At 36.1% G+C, this 15,707-nt stretch overlaps 1 protein-coding gene across 1 annotated transcript in view; it reads left to right on the top strand.

The window, feature by feature from the left end:
* Positions 1-1,590: 1,590 nt before the first annotated feature.
* Positions 1,591-15,707, top strand: part of LOC132162806 (AP-2 complex subunit alpha-2-like) — a 21,096-nt gene continuing 6,979 nt past the window's right edge. The window contains exons 1-24 of the mRNA XM_059573035.1: positions 1,591-2,043; positions 4,037-4,168; positions 4,738-4,863; positions 5,995-6,057; positions 6,166-6,263; positions 6,358-6,565; positions 7,029-7,100; positions 7,177-7,269; positions 7,803-7,904; positions 8,060-8,157; positions 8,449-8,530; positions 8,670-8,758; positions 11,540-11,645; positions 11,772-11,837; positions 12,386-12,492; positions 12,582-12,686; positions 12,758-12,878; positions 12,991-13,176; positions 13,343-13,576; positions 14,223-14,303; positions 14,459-14,623; positions 14,744-14,830; positions 14,930-15,055; positions 15,648-15,703. Coding sequence (XP_059429018.1) covers positions 1,912-2,043; positions 4,037-4,168; positions 4,738-4,863; positions 5,995-6,057; positions 6,166-6,263; positions 6,358-6,565; positions 7,029-7,100; positions 7,177-7,269; positions 7,803-7,904; positions 8,060-8,157; positions 8,449-8,530; positions 8,670-8,758; positions 11,540-11,645; positions 11,772-11,837; positions 12,386-12,492; positions 12,582-12,686; positions 12,758-12,878; positions 12,991-13,176; positions 13,343-13,576; positions 14,223-14,303; positions 14,459-14,623; positions 14,744-14,830; positions 14,930-15,055; positions 15,648-15,703 — 2,735 coding nt within the window. The 5' untranslated portion in view covers positions 1,591-1,911. The remainder of the gene's footprint in view (positions 2,044-4,036; positions 4,169-4,737; positions 4,864-5,994; positions 6,058-6,165; positions 6,264-6,357; positions 6,566-7,028; positions 7,101-7,176; positions 7,270-7,802; positions 7,905-8,059; positions 8,158-8,448; positions 8,531-8,669; positions 8,759-11,539; positions 11,646-11,771; positions 11,838-12,385; positions 12,493-12,581; positions 12,687-12,757; positions 12,879-12,990; positions 13,177-13,342; positions 13,577-14,222; positions 14,304-14,458; positions 14,624-14,743; positions 14,831-14,929; positions 15,056-15,647; positions 15,704-15,707) is intronic.

Genomic DNA, 15,707 nt, shown 5'->3' with positions numbered 1-15,707 from the left:
CTTTCTGTTATATACGTTCGAGTTAGTTGTAATGTGAATTTTATTGATTTAATCCCATTAAAATTTCATTGCGGACTATGGGGAATACGATCCACCCATTTCAAGTAAAGAAAAGTCGTTTTACGTTCAAAAAATTTTATTTTGCTGCATGAAACTGCATATATAATATCACGTCATTTAAAATTTAGGTGATGCTCGTTTTCATTTCACAAAGTCATCAATTTTTTTTTAATTTTTTTTTTTTTCAATTATAATGGAATGTTGATATGTTTTCCAATTGAGGTTGTTTTTTCACCCATCAATGTTTTTCTTAAAGAAATATGAGAACATTATTATTAACAACTTACTGCTCACATATTCTTAAGGAAATCATAAAAAAATTTAATTTAGAATTATATCCGGCAACATTATGGTTTGGTCGTTGCAATCATGAGATGTCGAGGAAACCGGGTAAAAAAAAAGGGGCCTATGTTCTTATGCAAAATGGCATGAGAAGTATATTATATTAGCAATCTTTTAATTGTTCACATGCTATACATTTTAAAATCTCTGTTTCAAATTCTTTCCTTTTTTATAATTGGTTTTGAATTATTCTCCTCTCCTTTTTTATTTATTTATTTATTTTTTATTCTCTCATTTATGTTTTAAAAATAACATAACCTTGAATAGGTTAATAAATATGATATGTGTTTGTCTTTTTGTATTTTTAAGTTAAATATTTGTCACTAAATCCAAACTTGTTCATGAAAATAACATGAGTCCAGTTCCTTTCTTCTACTGTCCTACTTTATTTCATAAAAATAAATCAATATTAGTTGATCGCGTGGTTACGCATAGCGAACGAACGCTTGCAAATAGTAAAAATAGTTAAAGATTAGCTGTAGAAATCATAATAATGTGATCATTCATATCATTTCCTTGTGGGGGAGCACCTATTAGCGAGATACAACCTTAATCATGTGTCATCTGTAAATGAAGTATGACCTTGACCAAGCATGACGTCGAATTACGACACTGATCAGGTGCAACGCAAAATTACAGTTTATTGGCTATGTCGAACGGGTTAGTTATTATCTACGCTTCATTTTCGGTGTTCTTTAAGCAACTGTTGTGCTAACACTTTAACTTTTACGATTTGATTGAAGTTAATAGTTTGTAATTGTATTTGATCAACTCGACCCAAATCGTGAGCTCTCAGGCCCACATTCTCGACCTCAGTTTTGGCCGAGTGAATATTTAATATAGAAAAAAAAAAGAAAGCAAAATTAGTTATTTTTATTTGATTTACAATTAGATTCATGTGTAATTTAAAAAATTTCCTTTCTTGTAATATTTTATAAAACAGAATTCTAAAGAAAATTATGGTAAGATCATACCAAAATCATAGGCGCGGTTTTTCAACAGTCTGGCAAAGAAAAAGAAAAAAGAAAAAAGAAAAAAAAGAAAGAAATAGTGCAATGAAATAAAATATTGGCAACAGCATTGACGAAGGAAAAAAGAAATGAAAAAGAAAAATAAGGAGATAAAAAAAGATTATTGGTCAGAGACAAAGCATTAGGTGGAAAAATGAAATGAATGCAATGTGATTTGGGCATATGGTAAATAAAAGTCGTCACCTGACCCTGCACTCCCCGACGGCTTTTCCAAATTTTCTCAGTCCACCTTCCCTCTCCCTCTCTCTCTCTCTCTCTCTAAAGAAAACTCATTCTCGGTGTAGATCAAAGGCATTTTGGTTTTGAATTTGGAGTGATCTTCGCGAAGATTGTTCTCTATTGTTGTCGCGGCGGTAGATCCAAACGCTGCCACGGCGAGAGAGGATCTAGGATTGGGGAGCTCAGGAGGAAACTCGCGGTTTCTCTTTCTCGCTGCGTCTGTGCGTGTGTGCGTGAGAGAAAGTGGATCTGAGCGGAGATGGCGTTGTCAGGCATGCGAGGGCTCTCGGTCTTCATCAGCGACATCCGCAATTGCCAGAACAAAGAGCAGGAGCGCCTCCGCGTCGACAAGGAGCTAGGCAACGTCCGCACGCGCTTCAAGAACGAGAAGGTTAGGGTTTCTGCGCGTTTGTTTTTGTGTTTTTACGTGTGCATTTGTATGTTCTGCTCGTTCTTTTCTTGAATTTTGAATCGGCTTCGTTTAGTTGCTTGGTGATTTGATCGATTGGGTTAGGATTTGGGGATATTTGCGTGTTGGGATAGCGGTAAATGTCGTTAACGAAAAGACATTTTGGGGCAAGGTGTTTACTAAGCTAAGCATCATTCAGCTACATGGCAAACTTAGTAATTCTAGGTTTAATTTCTATTCTGGTTTAGTGATCAGCTGAATATAGAGAGTTTATTGATGCTCCCTTCTTTAATTATTTGAGTGGGGAGTGTTGGCATGAGCATGAGAGAACTTTTTGGTTTTCTGGCTTATTGAAATTTGTCTTTGGAATGGCTTGCTATTACGTGAGGCAATAGGGACTTGAGATGTACCTGAATTGTGTGTGTCGTCCACCGGTCTTGTAAGATTAGATTTGGTGTGGTAAAAAAATCGAATAAGATGGGAAAATGCTTCCTATTATTTCAAAGTTAGGGGAACATGTGGGCTCAACGTTGCCTCCATGCCCTTGAATTTGCGTTAAAGGATGTGGGAAGGTAGATATTGTATATGGCCACTAGACTAATTTATGGAGGATGGGTCCTTTCTCCACCAAGGGTTTCACTAGCAAGGCTAAGGAAATTTTTTATATATGCCATAGATACAAGTCAAGTAAAAAATTAAGTCATGTATTGGAGCTTATGCTTGGATGGTGCTAAAACGTCTAAATATGGTTATGTGTCATTACACTGCAAAAGTTTGAAGGTATTCTTGAGGACTGATGATCCTGTTTAGGATAAAGTTAAGAGGGGCCCTATTGAACGAGTGAGCAGATAGATTTAGGACTTTTGTGGATACTACTTGAGGGATTAAATTTGAACAAATCTTGATCTTTTGTTTTCTTAGAAATTGTGGTTCACCTAAACTTGCTACCTTGGTTAATCCCCTGATGTTCATTCTTGGTTTCTGGGTAGCAGCTTCGCTGGGATTTTGTTAGATTTAGCTGTAGTGATTAAAGCATAAGGAGATAAGGGTCTTGTCAGATATTCATTCTTGTTTTTATTCCATTCTCATTAATTCTGGACGAAAAGTTTGGATGAAAAGAAAATAAGATTTCAAGCAATGAGGTGCTATGATATTGAATATCCTCAACATCCCAGGTGAAGGTGACTTGTCCACCTCCAGACCAGCTAGTCAGATTGTGATTATCAACAACAGTCAACTTTAGAAGTTATGTGCGAGTAGTTTTTTACATTAGCAGTTTTATGCAGACGCACATTCAAACCTTCTTGAATCTCTTTTATTCTGGTTGTGTCTGTGGTAGGTCACCAGCAAGGTGATTGAACTGCTTGCAAAATACATGATTACATCAATCATTTAGGAATTAGTCAAAAAGAAAGATGCCCATCTATATATATTTGCATGGTTGGACTGTGAATCTTCCTGGCCACTTAGATCATGCAATGCTGAGAAATTACTCTCCCCCGCAAATCGGACAAAAATAGAGGGGCAGGCGAGTTAAGTTTGTCAAAAGAATTGGTTAAATATCAGGATTGGGCGGTGAGACTGTGGTGCTACCTATATTTTTTGCGTCTAGTCTTGGATTAAATGGCATCTTCTCCCCCCCTCATAAATTAAGGGGGAAGGGTGGAATTTACAGGTTCAATTTCGTGAGGGTGCGTGAGTTGTATTTACCTATCAAGAAAAATCCTTTTGCACAACTGCTTCGGGTTAGTCTCTCAAAAACTTCTGCATCATTTGTGTTCTCTTTGTTTATTTGTTAATACCTTTTCAATTATGGTTCTCTTTATTACTTTGGTTGTTTGTTACTTTGAAAGTAGCTTTTCTATATTAATCTTCTTGGTCTGTTGCTGACTATTTGACAAAACATTGAGAATATCTAATTTAGAGAAGTGAGCTATTGATTATGAAACTGTTTTTTTTTTTTTTCTTTCAACAGGGTTTATCACCGTATGAGAAGAAGAAATATGTTTGGAAAATGCTATACATTTACATGCTGGGTTATGATGTGGATTTTGGTCATATGGAAGCTGTTTCTTTAATATCTGCACCAAAGTATCCAGAAAAGCAGGTGAGTCCATCTTTGAGTATTAATTTTTTTTTAAAATAATCGAAATATCATTACAAGTGTTAGTCGCCTCCAGGTACACAAGAAGTATATAAGAGAAAACACTTAGCTAGAAGGATTAATATTTTTAAATGACATGAACTCATTTTAGTTCTCTTTACATTCAATAAGAAAAAAAAAAATATTAGTTCTCTTTACATGTATTTGGTTTCTCATATAAGAATACAGCTCGTGTGTTATTGGGTGGTATAAGTTGAATAACTCAAAAGTAAGGGTATCAACTACATTTTCTATGCCAATTCTTAGAAATAATTCTACAGATCTGAATATATGGAATATTTGGTATAGGACTTGGTACCCAAGGTTCATACTTAACAGCTGAAAACCATAATTTGGATTTGTATCTAGATGGCAATGTCATATTATTTAACTTGGGTACTCAAAAGACATATTTCTTATCTTGTAATGGTTTAATGCTTGATGCTATTCATATAGTGCCTTGTGCTCTTTGTTCAGAAGTAACTTCATTCTCAACTGTATGATTGATTTTATTGTGATAAAAATGGATGCAGGTTGGGTACATTGTAACGGCATGTTTGCTAAATGAGAACCATGATTTTTTGAGACTGGCAATAAATACTGTGCGCAATGATATTATTGGTCGCAATGAAACCTTCCAGTGTTTGGCATTGACTATGGTATGGCAATAGGAAAGCTGCTAAAATTTTAAGAGCTTAGTATTTATCTTTTTGTTTTATCTGTCAAAAGTAGCTCCTGTTTTACTTTATTGAGATGCTTTTGGAATTATCCTGCACTATAGCTCATGTTTTGATGCATATTTCAATCCTTTGCTTATCATGATGGCAACTATGGCCTTTACCATCAGTAGCTGAAGGGCTGTTAAGTACTGATGCTTTATATACAACAATACTCTTTTCCTTTGTGTAGTTCCTTTTATTCCAAGATATCTGGTGTCCAATTTCACATGGGCAATGTTTTATTTTAGAAGCAGTTTTATTGAGGTATGTGCTGTAGTCAGTGTATTATGAATGGGCAATACATCCATGCTTAAGTAGTGTTTTACTTAAGTTGTCTCGAAAGCTAGAGAGCTCCTTTTTAGGAAACAAGTCCATCTTGAACGATGGCATGGGGGTATGTGGTGTATAGTTTATTGGACAAGACTGACTCTATCCTGATGTTTCATTCATGGATATTTACAAATAAAAAGTTGAGCATGATTCAGTGTCTTTAACCATGTGAGACTTTTACTTGTTGGAAGTTATTAATTATTTGTCACAGGGAAACAGTTGAGATCATGCCGTGATCTCCTGCACAGTTTTGATCTTCAGAATCTAAATTTTCCCTTTCAATTATCATGGGAGCATAATATTGCATTTACTTCTTATTTGGTAAAATCCTCTCAACTTTTGGATTTTTTTCGGAAGAATCCCTCCCAAGGAAAAGGCTAAAGAAATTTTCCATGCAAATGTGTATTTTTTTTTATCAAGTAAATGTGCAATTTGTTTCAACTCAATAGTTGTATTTGTTCATTCTCATATATATATATGTTCCCCATTCCATTCTAGGGACTTACTCCTGCATAAGCATAACCTCAAGAATGGCTAGGTTCATGGAAGGTTTGCTTAAATGTTTTCCATTGGCTAACATTGAAACAAGCATCCTTTTGCCTGGTTATTTGTTTGATAATTGGGTTGTTAACTTGTTGCTGCCAAAAAGTGTTCCTTCTTTTTCTTCTATACCATATCATGTCTTGTGCTATATATTCGAAGTTATTTCTCTTTTATGACCCCATGTCTTCATCTATGAAGGTTGGCAACATTGGTGGGAGAGAATTCGCTGAGTCGTTAGCACCTGATGTTCAAAAGTTACTTGTAAGAGACATTTATTTTTTATTTTATTTTATATATATATATATATATATATATATCTCAATTGGTGGTTATAGTAAAAGATTAATTTAACCAAGTCTGTTGATTTAGATCTCTAGCAGCTGCAGACCGCTTGTGAGGAAGAAAGCTGCACTCTGTCTGCTGCGCTTGTTTAGGAAAAATCCTGATGTTGTCAATGTAGATGGCTGGTATGTTTGAAGGTTCCTATTCTGTCAAAAGGCTGTTTTCATGAGATAGTTTTACTTGTGCTTATTCATTAGTCTCTTTTGCCATATGTCTTAGGGCGGATCGGATGGCACAGCTATTAGATGAACGTGATCTTGGTGTTTTGACATCTTCTATGAGCCTTCTTGTTGCTCTAGTATCAAATAACCATGAAGCATACTGGAGTTGTCTTCCAAAGTGCGTTAAAACATTAGAGCGGCTTGCTAGGAATCAGGATGTTCCACAAGAATACACTTACTATGGTATCCCATCTCCCTGGCTTCAGGTTTGTGTTCTTTTTTCCTCAATTTCTTTGTATGTAATCGATTCCAAATTAGTACATGGTTTAGCAAGCATGGACCTTCTCTGTTTTTATGCAAATGAAACAAATCATTATTGCTTCTCTTTTATTAAAAAACTGCTTTCAATCTTAATCAACCATAGGAAGAAGAAAAAGAATGGCTTCTCCTCAAGTAAATATCATTAATTTTATATCATCAAGTGAAACTTTGTTTCTCAGCAAAACATAAAGAAATAAAGGTCTTTTCTACTGTATGAGTACAATTCATGAAAAACAAACTTTTACTCATTTAGAATGGAAATTTTCTTATTTTTTATACTGTATGGTATGGGATTTATGTTACCTATAATTAGTTTAACCCTTTGCGGGTGATTGACTGTTGGTGATTTGTAATAGGTTAATAATTAACAAATTCATATTAATGCTTGTTAGTTCTTGTTTTCCTCAGGTTAAGACAATGAGGGCCCTTCAGTATTTCCCAACTATTGAAGATCCAAATACCAGAAGATCATTGTTTGAGGTTCTTTCCTGAAGGGCATTATCTTTTCTCTTGTTACATTCTGTGCTTATATTGAACCTTGATTCGGTAATTTCAGGTCTTACAACGGATATTAATGGGGACTGATGTTGTTAAAAATGTAAATAAGAACAACGCATCACATGCTGTTCTTTTCGAAGCCCTTGCTCTTGTAAGTTCACAGCCCGAATAATGTTTTTAGTGTTTTGTTATTTTTTAGAAAGGCTTATTGATTGTTTAATGTTTTTATTGTTAACAAGTCTATATGCACATTCATAGTTCATAGATACACACAAACTGTATATCTACACACAAACATATATATCTACACACACTCAGCCACGTGTGTGTGCGCACACGGTGGGGACAATGTTACTGTGATGTGAGAGGATGAAACCTTTGGAACTCCAGTATTTATGAATTGTTTTTTTCTGGAAGCAACGTACTTTGTGCATTTCTAGGGAGGAGGATTTTAGATTTGTTTCTTGAAACATTCGAGATGTATATGCATACATGCATCTATGTAGAGACATATGGAACTTTCATCTTTTTAATAGGTAAGAGCATGGTCGCTTTTGATTTCAGTAAGTGATGTTGCCTGGACAACATTATTCATCTACTTATTAGAACGAAGATAATTTTACTCTTTTAAGTATATTTAGGGGCTCTCTTATTGTTTTTGCATGTTCTAATGCCCTATCTCAGGTCATGCATCTTGATGCTGAAAAAGAGATGATGTCTCAGTGTGTTGCCCTTCTTGGAAAATTTATTGCTGTGCGTGAACCAAATATTCGATATCTTGGTTTGGTAAGTTGTAGAAACTAGTTTTATCTCCTCCCCCCCCCTTTTCTTTCTTATCTCAACCTATAGCATGTGAAGACTTACTATTTTAAGACACAGAAGGGTAAATTTAATTGTTATTTTGTAACTGCATGATTTGATGTTGCATTGCTCTGGTGCAGGAGAATATGACCCGGATGTTGTTGGTAACAGACGTGCAAGACATCATCAAAAGACATCAGGCTCAGATCATAACCTCGTTGAAGGATCCAGATATCAGGTTTAGCTTGTTCTGTTAAATTCTGAAAATGTTAGAACTCTTGATATTGCCACTTATTCATTTCCAGTGACAATCTTTTTTATGTGCTGGAGTTATGTTAACTCAAAGATAATATATGTTCTATTCTAGAGGATGCTAGCCTCCATCTAAAGGTAGGGAGGTTAGCATTCCCCAAATGTGTGTGTTTGTGTTGATCTGTACGTATCTATATATGTGTTTGCATGTATATTTGTATGTGTTTGTATATTCTTAAAATCCATTTTGCTAACTGAAATCATTATTTGCCCTCAGTATCCGTAGACGTGCTCTTGATTTGCTTTATGGTATGTGTGATGTTACAAACGCAAAGGACATAGTTGAAGAATTATTGCAGGTACACCAGTGCTGGATCTGGACTATTTATTTTTTATTATATTGACATAAAGATGTGTTTGAATCATTTTTTTTCCAACAGCTCAGATAGTTTCCATTTCAATCACAAAATAAACAAGGCATTTTCATTTGCTTTTCAGTATCTCAGTACAGCAGAATTCGCAATGCGTGAGGAATTGTCACTTAAAGCTGCTATTCTTGCAGAGAAGTTTGCCCCTGATCTATCATGGTAAGTGTGGTTCTTGTTTGCAATCCAGTGGGATTAGACCAAACTCTATTTGAAAGCAGGATAGCCAGATTATTAACATACAGGCTAAAAAGATATCTGAAATAATAGGGCTTGTGTTTCTATTTTGTCATGCCACCTTGATCGGCATTAATTCAACTAAATGCCGATATCCAGATTATTAACATTCAGGTTAAAAGGATATCTGAAATAACTAGGGCTTGTGTTTCTATTTTTTTGTGCCACCATGATTGGCATTAATTCAACTAATTGTGCCCAATGAGTCAATGACCGTTGATATTATAACTTTTTTTTTTTAATAAGTAATCAAAATATCATTGAAAAGCGAAAGGGCAACCCAGGTACACATGAAGTATTCAAGAAAAAAACCTAGCTAGAAGGAATATAAAAAGAACAAGAAAATCATGAAAACTAGCACATTAGGAAAGTCAATTGTCCCAAGGTAAAAAGTATTGAAGAACAAAACCTAAACTCCACCACCGTCCTCACGCGGCCCTCAAAATTTCTATCATTTCTTTCTCTCCAAACATACCACAAAAGACAAGAAGGCATCATTTTCCACACAATTGTACTTTGACTGCTACCATATAACCCCCTTCAACAAGCAAACAAGTCTACTACTCGTCTAGGCATAACCCAAGACAGCCCAACACGACTGAAGATAGTATTCCATAAAGCAAAAGCAACCTCACAATCACAATGGAGAAGAAAATGATCCACAGACTCGTGTCCCTCTTGCACATACAACACCAATCAATCACAATGATATATTGCTTCCTAAGGTTATTCATGGTAAGGATCTTCCGTAGAGCAACCGACCAGCAAAGAAAGTCAGCCGCTCTTAAGGGAGCCTTGTTCCGTCAAATACTCTTCCAAGGAAAACAAGGACATTGTAGAAGGATCTAACATCGAACAACTCTCTTTTAGAAGGGCCCAACAAAGCTTGTTTTTACCTCCCCGTTTCACCCTCAAGGAGTACAATAACTTGAAAAACGAAGCAATGACATCTACCTCTCAATCATGAGTCGCTCTAATAAAGCTTACGTTCCACCGAAAGGAATAACTAATAAGCTCCAATCGAACTGCTACGAAAGCATCTTTCACGCACGCAATATTGTATAAATCTAGAAAAGCTTCCTTAAGGGCCTTATCCCCCACATTGCATTACATGTCCTGTCAAAATCTAATTTTGGAGCCTTCTCTCACCTCAAATCTAGTATGACTAGAAAACATTCCCAAACCCCTCCTTATATTCTTCCATAAGCCCACCCCGTCTGACCCAAGACGCTCGTTAGAACACCATTCACCAAACAAACTGCCAAATTTATAATCTACCACAACTTTCCACCAAACCTCTCTCTCATGCATATAGTGCCATTGCCATTTACCCAAATGAGCACAATTGAACATCAAGTTCTGAACCTCCAACCCTTCCTAAGAAATTAGAGAACAAACCTTGGGCCAACTTATCAGGTGAAATTTGAACTCTTCCCCTAGCCTACCCCATAACAAGTCTCAATGAAGATTCTATATGGTTTGCAACACCAGCAGGGAGAGGGAAAAGGACATGAAATTCGTTGGCAAATTCGAAAGGGTGCTCTTGATAAGGGTTGCCCTACCATCGTTAGACAAGTACATCATTTTCCAACTAGCTAGCCGTCATTCTATCTTCTCAATAACAGCGTCCCAAATAGACTTGGTCTTATAGGAGGCTCCCAACGGAAGACCAAGATACTTCAAAGGCAAAGACCTTGTAGCCCAAAATGCCCGCCAATCCATCCACACTATCAGCATTATTATCCACAAGAACCAATTCCGACTTAGTCAACCTTCAAACAGAAAACAACTTCAAAGCATAAAAATAAGGCTCATAGATAATGTAGGTGGTTAGGATTGACCCTATAAAAACCAAAATGTGATTCGCAAACAACAGGTGTGATAACCACACCAGAGTGTCTAGACCCCACAAAAATGCCTAAGAGGAAACCCCCATTAACAGTTGTAGAAACATTTTATTTAAAGCTTCCATAACGATAACAAACAGAAAAGGGGACAAAGGATATCCCTGTCTCAAACCACAAAGCTATTGAAGAATTTGGACGGATTACCATTCACCAAAACAGAAAAATGCACCGAAGAAATACAATGCAATGTCCACGAGTGCCTTTTCTCCTCGAATCTGCACCTCCTCAACAAATAAAGTAAGAACTTCCAATTGAAGTGATCATAAGCCTTCTCAATATCCAGTTTGTAGAGCACCCATGGCTCGCCAGATCTAATCCTGCTATCTAGACATTCATTAGCTATGAGCATAGAGTCAAGAATTTGTCTACCTCTAAGAAAAGCATTGTAGAGTGTCTTTAGGAGTCTGTGGATCTGTGAAAAGGGCAGTTTGATAGTTAAGATGGTTAACTGTTTGGTATCAAAACGCTTTTGTATGCTGGATAAATTAAATGTAGATGATGGGTTTTGGATTTTCTGCCTACAGAAATGGTGAGGCTAGGGCAGTCTATATCTTTCTCTCATTTGTATATTTTCTACATGCCCTTTTTGCCCCGATACCTGATGCAAATTGATGGGCTAATTTCTAATTAGCTTTCTGTTCTTTGTTTTGTATTTTCTGAGGATTAAAACTTTGGGGTTCTAGTTTGTGACTGAGGAGTGAATTTTATTATTTGATAATAAATAACTCTCTGAAGCATCCTGGGCATTTTCTTCTACTATATGCTGGGCGTTCAAATAAAGTTTTTTTATGTGATACAGGTATGTGGATGTGATTCTTCAATTGATTGATAAGGCTGGGGATTTTGTAAGCGATGACATATGGTTTCGTGTTGTGCAGTTTGTTACAAACAATGAAGACCTACAGGTGATTAAATGTTTATACATATGCTTTGTTACTTCCTGTTTCTTTTTTCTTTTTGATGAATTACCTGTTTCCAATAAAGGTTTTCATATTCCTATTGTTCAAATGAGATTTTATGCATTTGATCAGCCTTATGCGGCAGCAAAGGCGAGAGAGTATCTTGACAAGCCAGCTATACATGAGACAATGGTGAAGGTATGTATCAATGGTTTCATGATTATTATTTTTGAACTAGAGATATTATTTTATTTTTCTGCTCTCTTTTATTCTTTGCCTCTGTAAGCACATCGGGTTGCTGATGTTCTATTAATGAAGAATGCTTTTTAAGTGTTTGCATGAGAGGCCATTGCCAACCTTGTTTAGTAATAATAAAAAGGAACCTATAAAAAAAAAAAAAAAAAAAAAAAAAAAAAAAATTGAGGAACCCAGAATTTGCATAGCAATACCACAATACTTATCATAGTTGCATGTCATGTTCCACAGATGAATGTGGTCAATTTTGTACTTGAATTTTCTGAGAGTTCCAGTTTCATATCATGTCAATGAAGCCTGTGAATGTTGATCGGTTCTTTTCCTTGTGTATGGTCATGTACCAAAGCCATATATTGATTGATCCATGTCAGGCACAAATAATTATTTAAATTATTTGCAAGTAAATCAAACATATCATGATACATTAAAAAATAACAATTTGATTAGGATAATTGTCTAAATTTATTTGATAATTGGCATGTGTGCAACAGGTCAGTGCATATCTCCTGGGAGAATTTGGCCACCTTTTGGCCAGACGGCCAGGGTGTAGTCCGAAGGAAATATTTAGCGTTATACATGAGAAGCTTCCTACTGTATCGTAAGGGCACTTAACCTTTACCCCTTGTCTTACTAAGTTGTGATTTTCATTTCTTCTAGTATATCTTAGGGTCAATTATTTATTTGCAGGTCTTCTACCATTCCTATTCTTCTCTCAACATATGCTAAGATTTTAATGCACACTCAACCCCCGGACCCAGAACTACAGAATCAGATTTGGGCAATTTTTAACAAGTGAGATTTTTACCTCTAAAATGCCACCAAATGATGTAGGCATTTTTAACACACTTTTTTCATTCTTGTAGATACGAGAGTTGCATTGATGCTGAGATACAACAACGAGCTGTTGAATATATTGCCTTGAGTAGAAAAGGTGCGGCTCTAATGGATATATTGGCTGAAATGCCCAAATTCCCTGAGCGACAGGTACTTCTGGTGCAGATTAGTTCAGTGGCAATATACTCAGTTTTGTATGTTCGGTTAAAGGGTTCACTAGAAGGTTTTTGGCACTAACTTTAATATTTCCTTTAAAATTTAGTCCGCATTGATCAAGAAGGCTGATACTGAAGTTGATACTGCGGAACAAAGTGCTTTAAAGTTGCGGGCCCAGCAGCAAACATCAAGTGCTCTGGTTGTAACTGATCAGCGTCCTGCGAATGGGACACCATTATCATCTGGCACTCAGCTTAGTGTAGTAAAGGTGCCCAGCATGAGCAGTACTGCAGTAAGTTCTTCCTTTTTTATCTTTTTCTTTTATTCGTTGTATGTGGTTTTTTCCTGAGCTCTAACATTGTTACCATATTCTCCTCGTTAATTTTGGAATCTTAGGATTGAATCTGCATTTGTTTTTTGTTTTAATTTGAAATTGATATATTTGATTATCTTGACAGGATCACAATTCAGCAGAGCAAGGATTGTCCCATGAGAATGGGACTTTGACTAAAGTAGATCCCCAACCTCCAGCCGATCTCCTTGGTGATCTCTTGGGTCCACTGGCTATTGAAGGTCCTCCTAGTACGGAATTCCAGTCTCAACAAACTATAGTCTCTGGATTGAAAGATGTTCCAGATACAATTGAAGCCGCAGCCATTGTTCCTTTTGGAGAGCAGACAAATTCTGTTCAGGTACTACTTACTGTTATTATGAGACTCTGCATTGCTTACGAAGAGGTGGGTTGAATAAGATGTTTCATATGCAGTGAACCTCTGTAGGGTAAATAGGAATATTCATTATATTTAACATAGTCTGTTGAAGTCTAAATGAGCAGAGTATTGCATTGCTTATGCTTGATGCACTTAATTTTTTAGCTATCTTAAGCAAGCCTTATAATCAGCCAATCTTGGTTGAGCTCAAGTAGCTTGAACTTTTACCGAGTTAAAAGACATGTCAAGCATAGTAAAAGGTTGCTCAAGATTGTCTCATTTGCATTACGAAAGCTAGAGGCTTCTTGAGTCTGCCCTGATTGTGTCAAATGGAGCTAAGCTTGAGCAGCTCAACTTGTTTTGCTTCCCTAAAAATCTGAAGCTTCAATAAAAATTGTTTTCACATTTTCTCCAATCCTTTCCCACAACTTACTGATTGCCACGTAAGATGGACAAGTTCTGCAACAATAGACTTTGTTGCATGTCCCTGTTTATTGGCTTTTATACCTGGCTTTATCAAAATTAGAAAAACATGGTCTAGTCTCAGCTGCTATGTGCTGTAAGATAGTGATATTCATTGTGCTTAATCAAACTTTTAACCTGCTAATCCCATTATTCATTTTTGTAGCCAATAGGAAATATTGCTGAAAGGTTTCAGGCTTTGTGCTTGAAGGATAGTGGTGTTTTATATGAAGATCCTTACATCCAGGTTTTTTCTTTCCTCCAAATGTTCTTTCTTCATCTGTTATATATAATACCATAAGATACCTCCCATTGTAATATTTTGTGTTTACCTTTCAATTTTTCAAAAGGTTAAAGCTTTTACTAGGCTTATGGTAATTTTGTTGTTAAATATTACCTCAGATTGGCATTAAAGCAGAGTGGCGAGCACATCATGGGCGACTTGTTCTTTTCTTGGGAAACAAGAATACTTCTCCACTTGTTTCAGTTCAGGCTATAATATTGCCTCCATCCCATTTAAAAATGGAGCTCTCATTAGTACCAGAGACTATTCCTCCCAGGGCACAGGTGAAGACCGACTGTTGTTTTCGTAAAGGGTCACTGATTGTTGGTGTATATAGTGGGCACTCTTATCTTTTGTCCTTATTAATTAAATGTCCTTTACATTTTTAATATTTGGTTGTATAGGTGCAATGCCCACTTGAAATTGTGAATCTCCGCCCTAGTAGGGATGTAGCAGTCCTTGATTTCTCATACAAGTTTGGTAACAATATGGTACTTCTTATACCTGTAATTTATGTGTTTTTCTTCTGATAATTAACATGAAGCTAGGTTATATCTGTGACCTCGTGTATCTTTTTTGTCCTGTCATAGATCAATGTCAAGCTTCGCCTTCCTGCTGTCTTGAATAAATTTCTTCAGCCTATAACAGTGACAGCTGAAGAGTTTTTCCCTCAATGGAGATCACTTTCAGGACCACCTTTGAAGCTCCAAGAAGTGGTATGGTACATTTTGCTTTCTCTATAGCATTAGAGTAAATTTTCTTTACATGAAAAGTCCATTCTTTCTCTTTATATTTACTAACTGAACTTCAAGTAAAAGGATTACTTAACACTATTGCTCATAACTAATATGTGGTTATTAAATTAGAATATGTTTTTTTCCCCAGTGGTTAGAATTTCCCTTCATCAGCCAATTCTAATTGAAGGTGATTAGATGTTAGGTATTTTCACCATAACCTGCCTGTAAGGCAAAACAATAGCCTTATCATCTCATCGCTAGAGAGGGGGGAAAACTTTTTTTAGTATTTACCATTTTTCCATTTGTTGAACTGTTGGAGTTCTCTGTTACCATCCAATTGTAATTGGATAGTGATGAGATGTTGGGTATTTTTGCCATAACATGCCTTCTCACTGTTGACGAATAAAAGGGGGGGAAAACATGTTGTCATCGATTTATGGTCAATAAGTGGCATTGTTCTATTTGTTGCATGTTTACCAATCGCAGGTTGCAGTCTTATTTGTTTACCTTCTCTATTTAATCATATTGATTAACATCTAGATGCTCTCTTTTTTTGCTGTCAATTGCACAGGTCAGAGGCGTAAGACCAATGCCTCTTCTGGACATGGCAAATTTATTTAACAGTTTCCAG

Source organism: Corylus avellana, chromosome ca10, assembly GCF_901000735.1.
Source record: "Corylus avellana chromosome ca10, CavTom2PMs-1.0".
Taxonomy (NCBI): Eukaryota; Viridiplantae; Streptophyta; class Magnoliopsida; order Fagales; family Betulaceae; genus Corylus; species Corylus avellana.
This window is presented reverse-complemented; position numbering and strand designations above follow the sequence as displayed.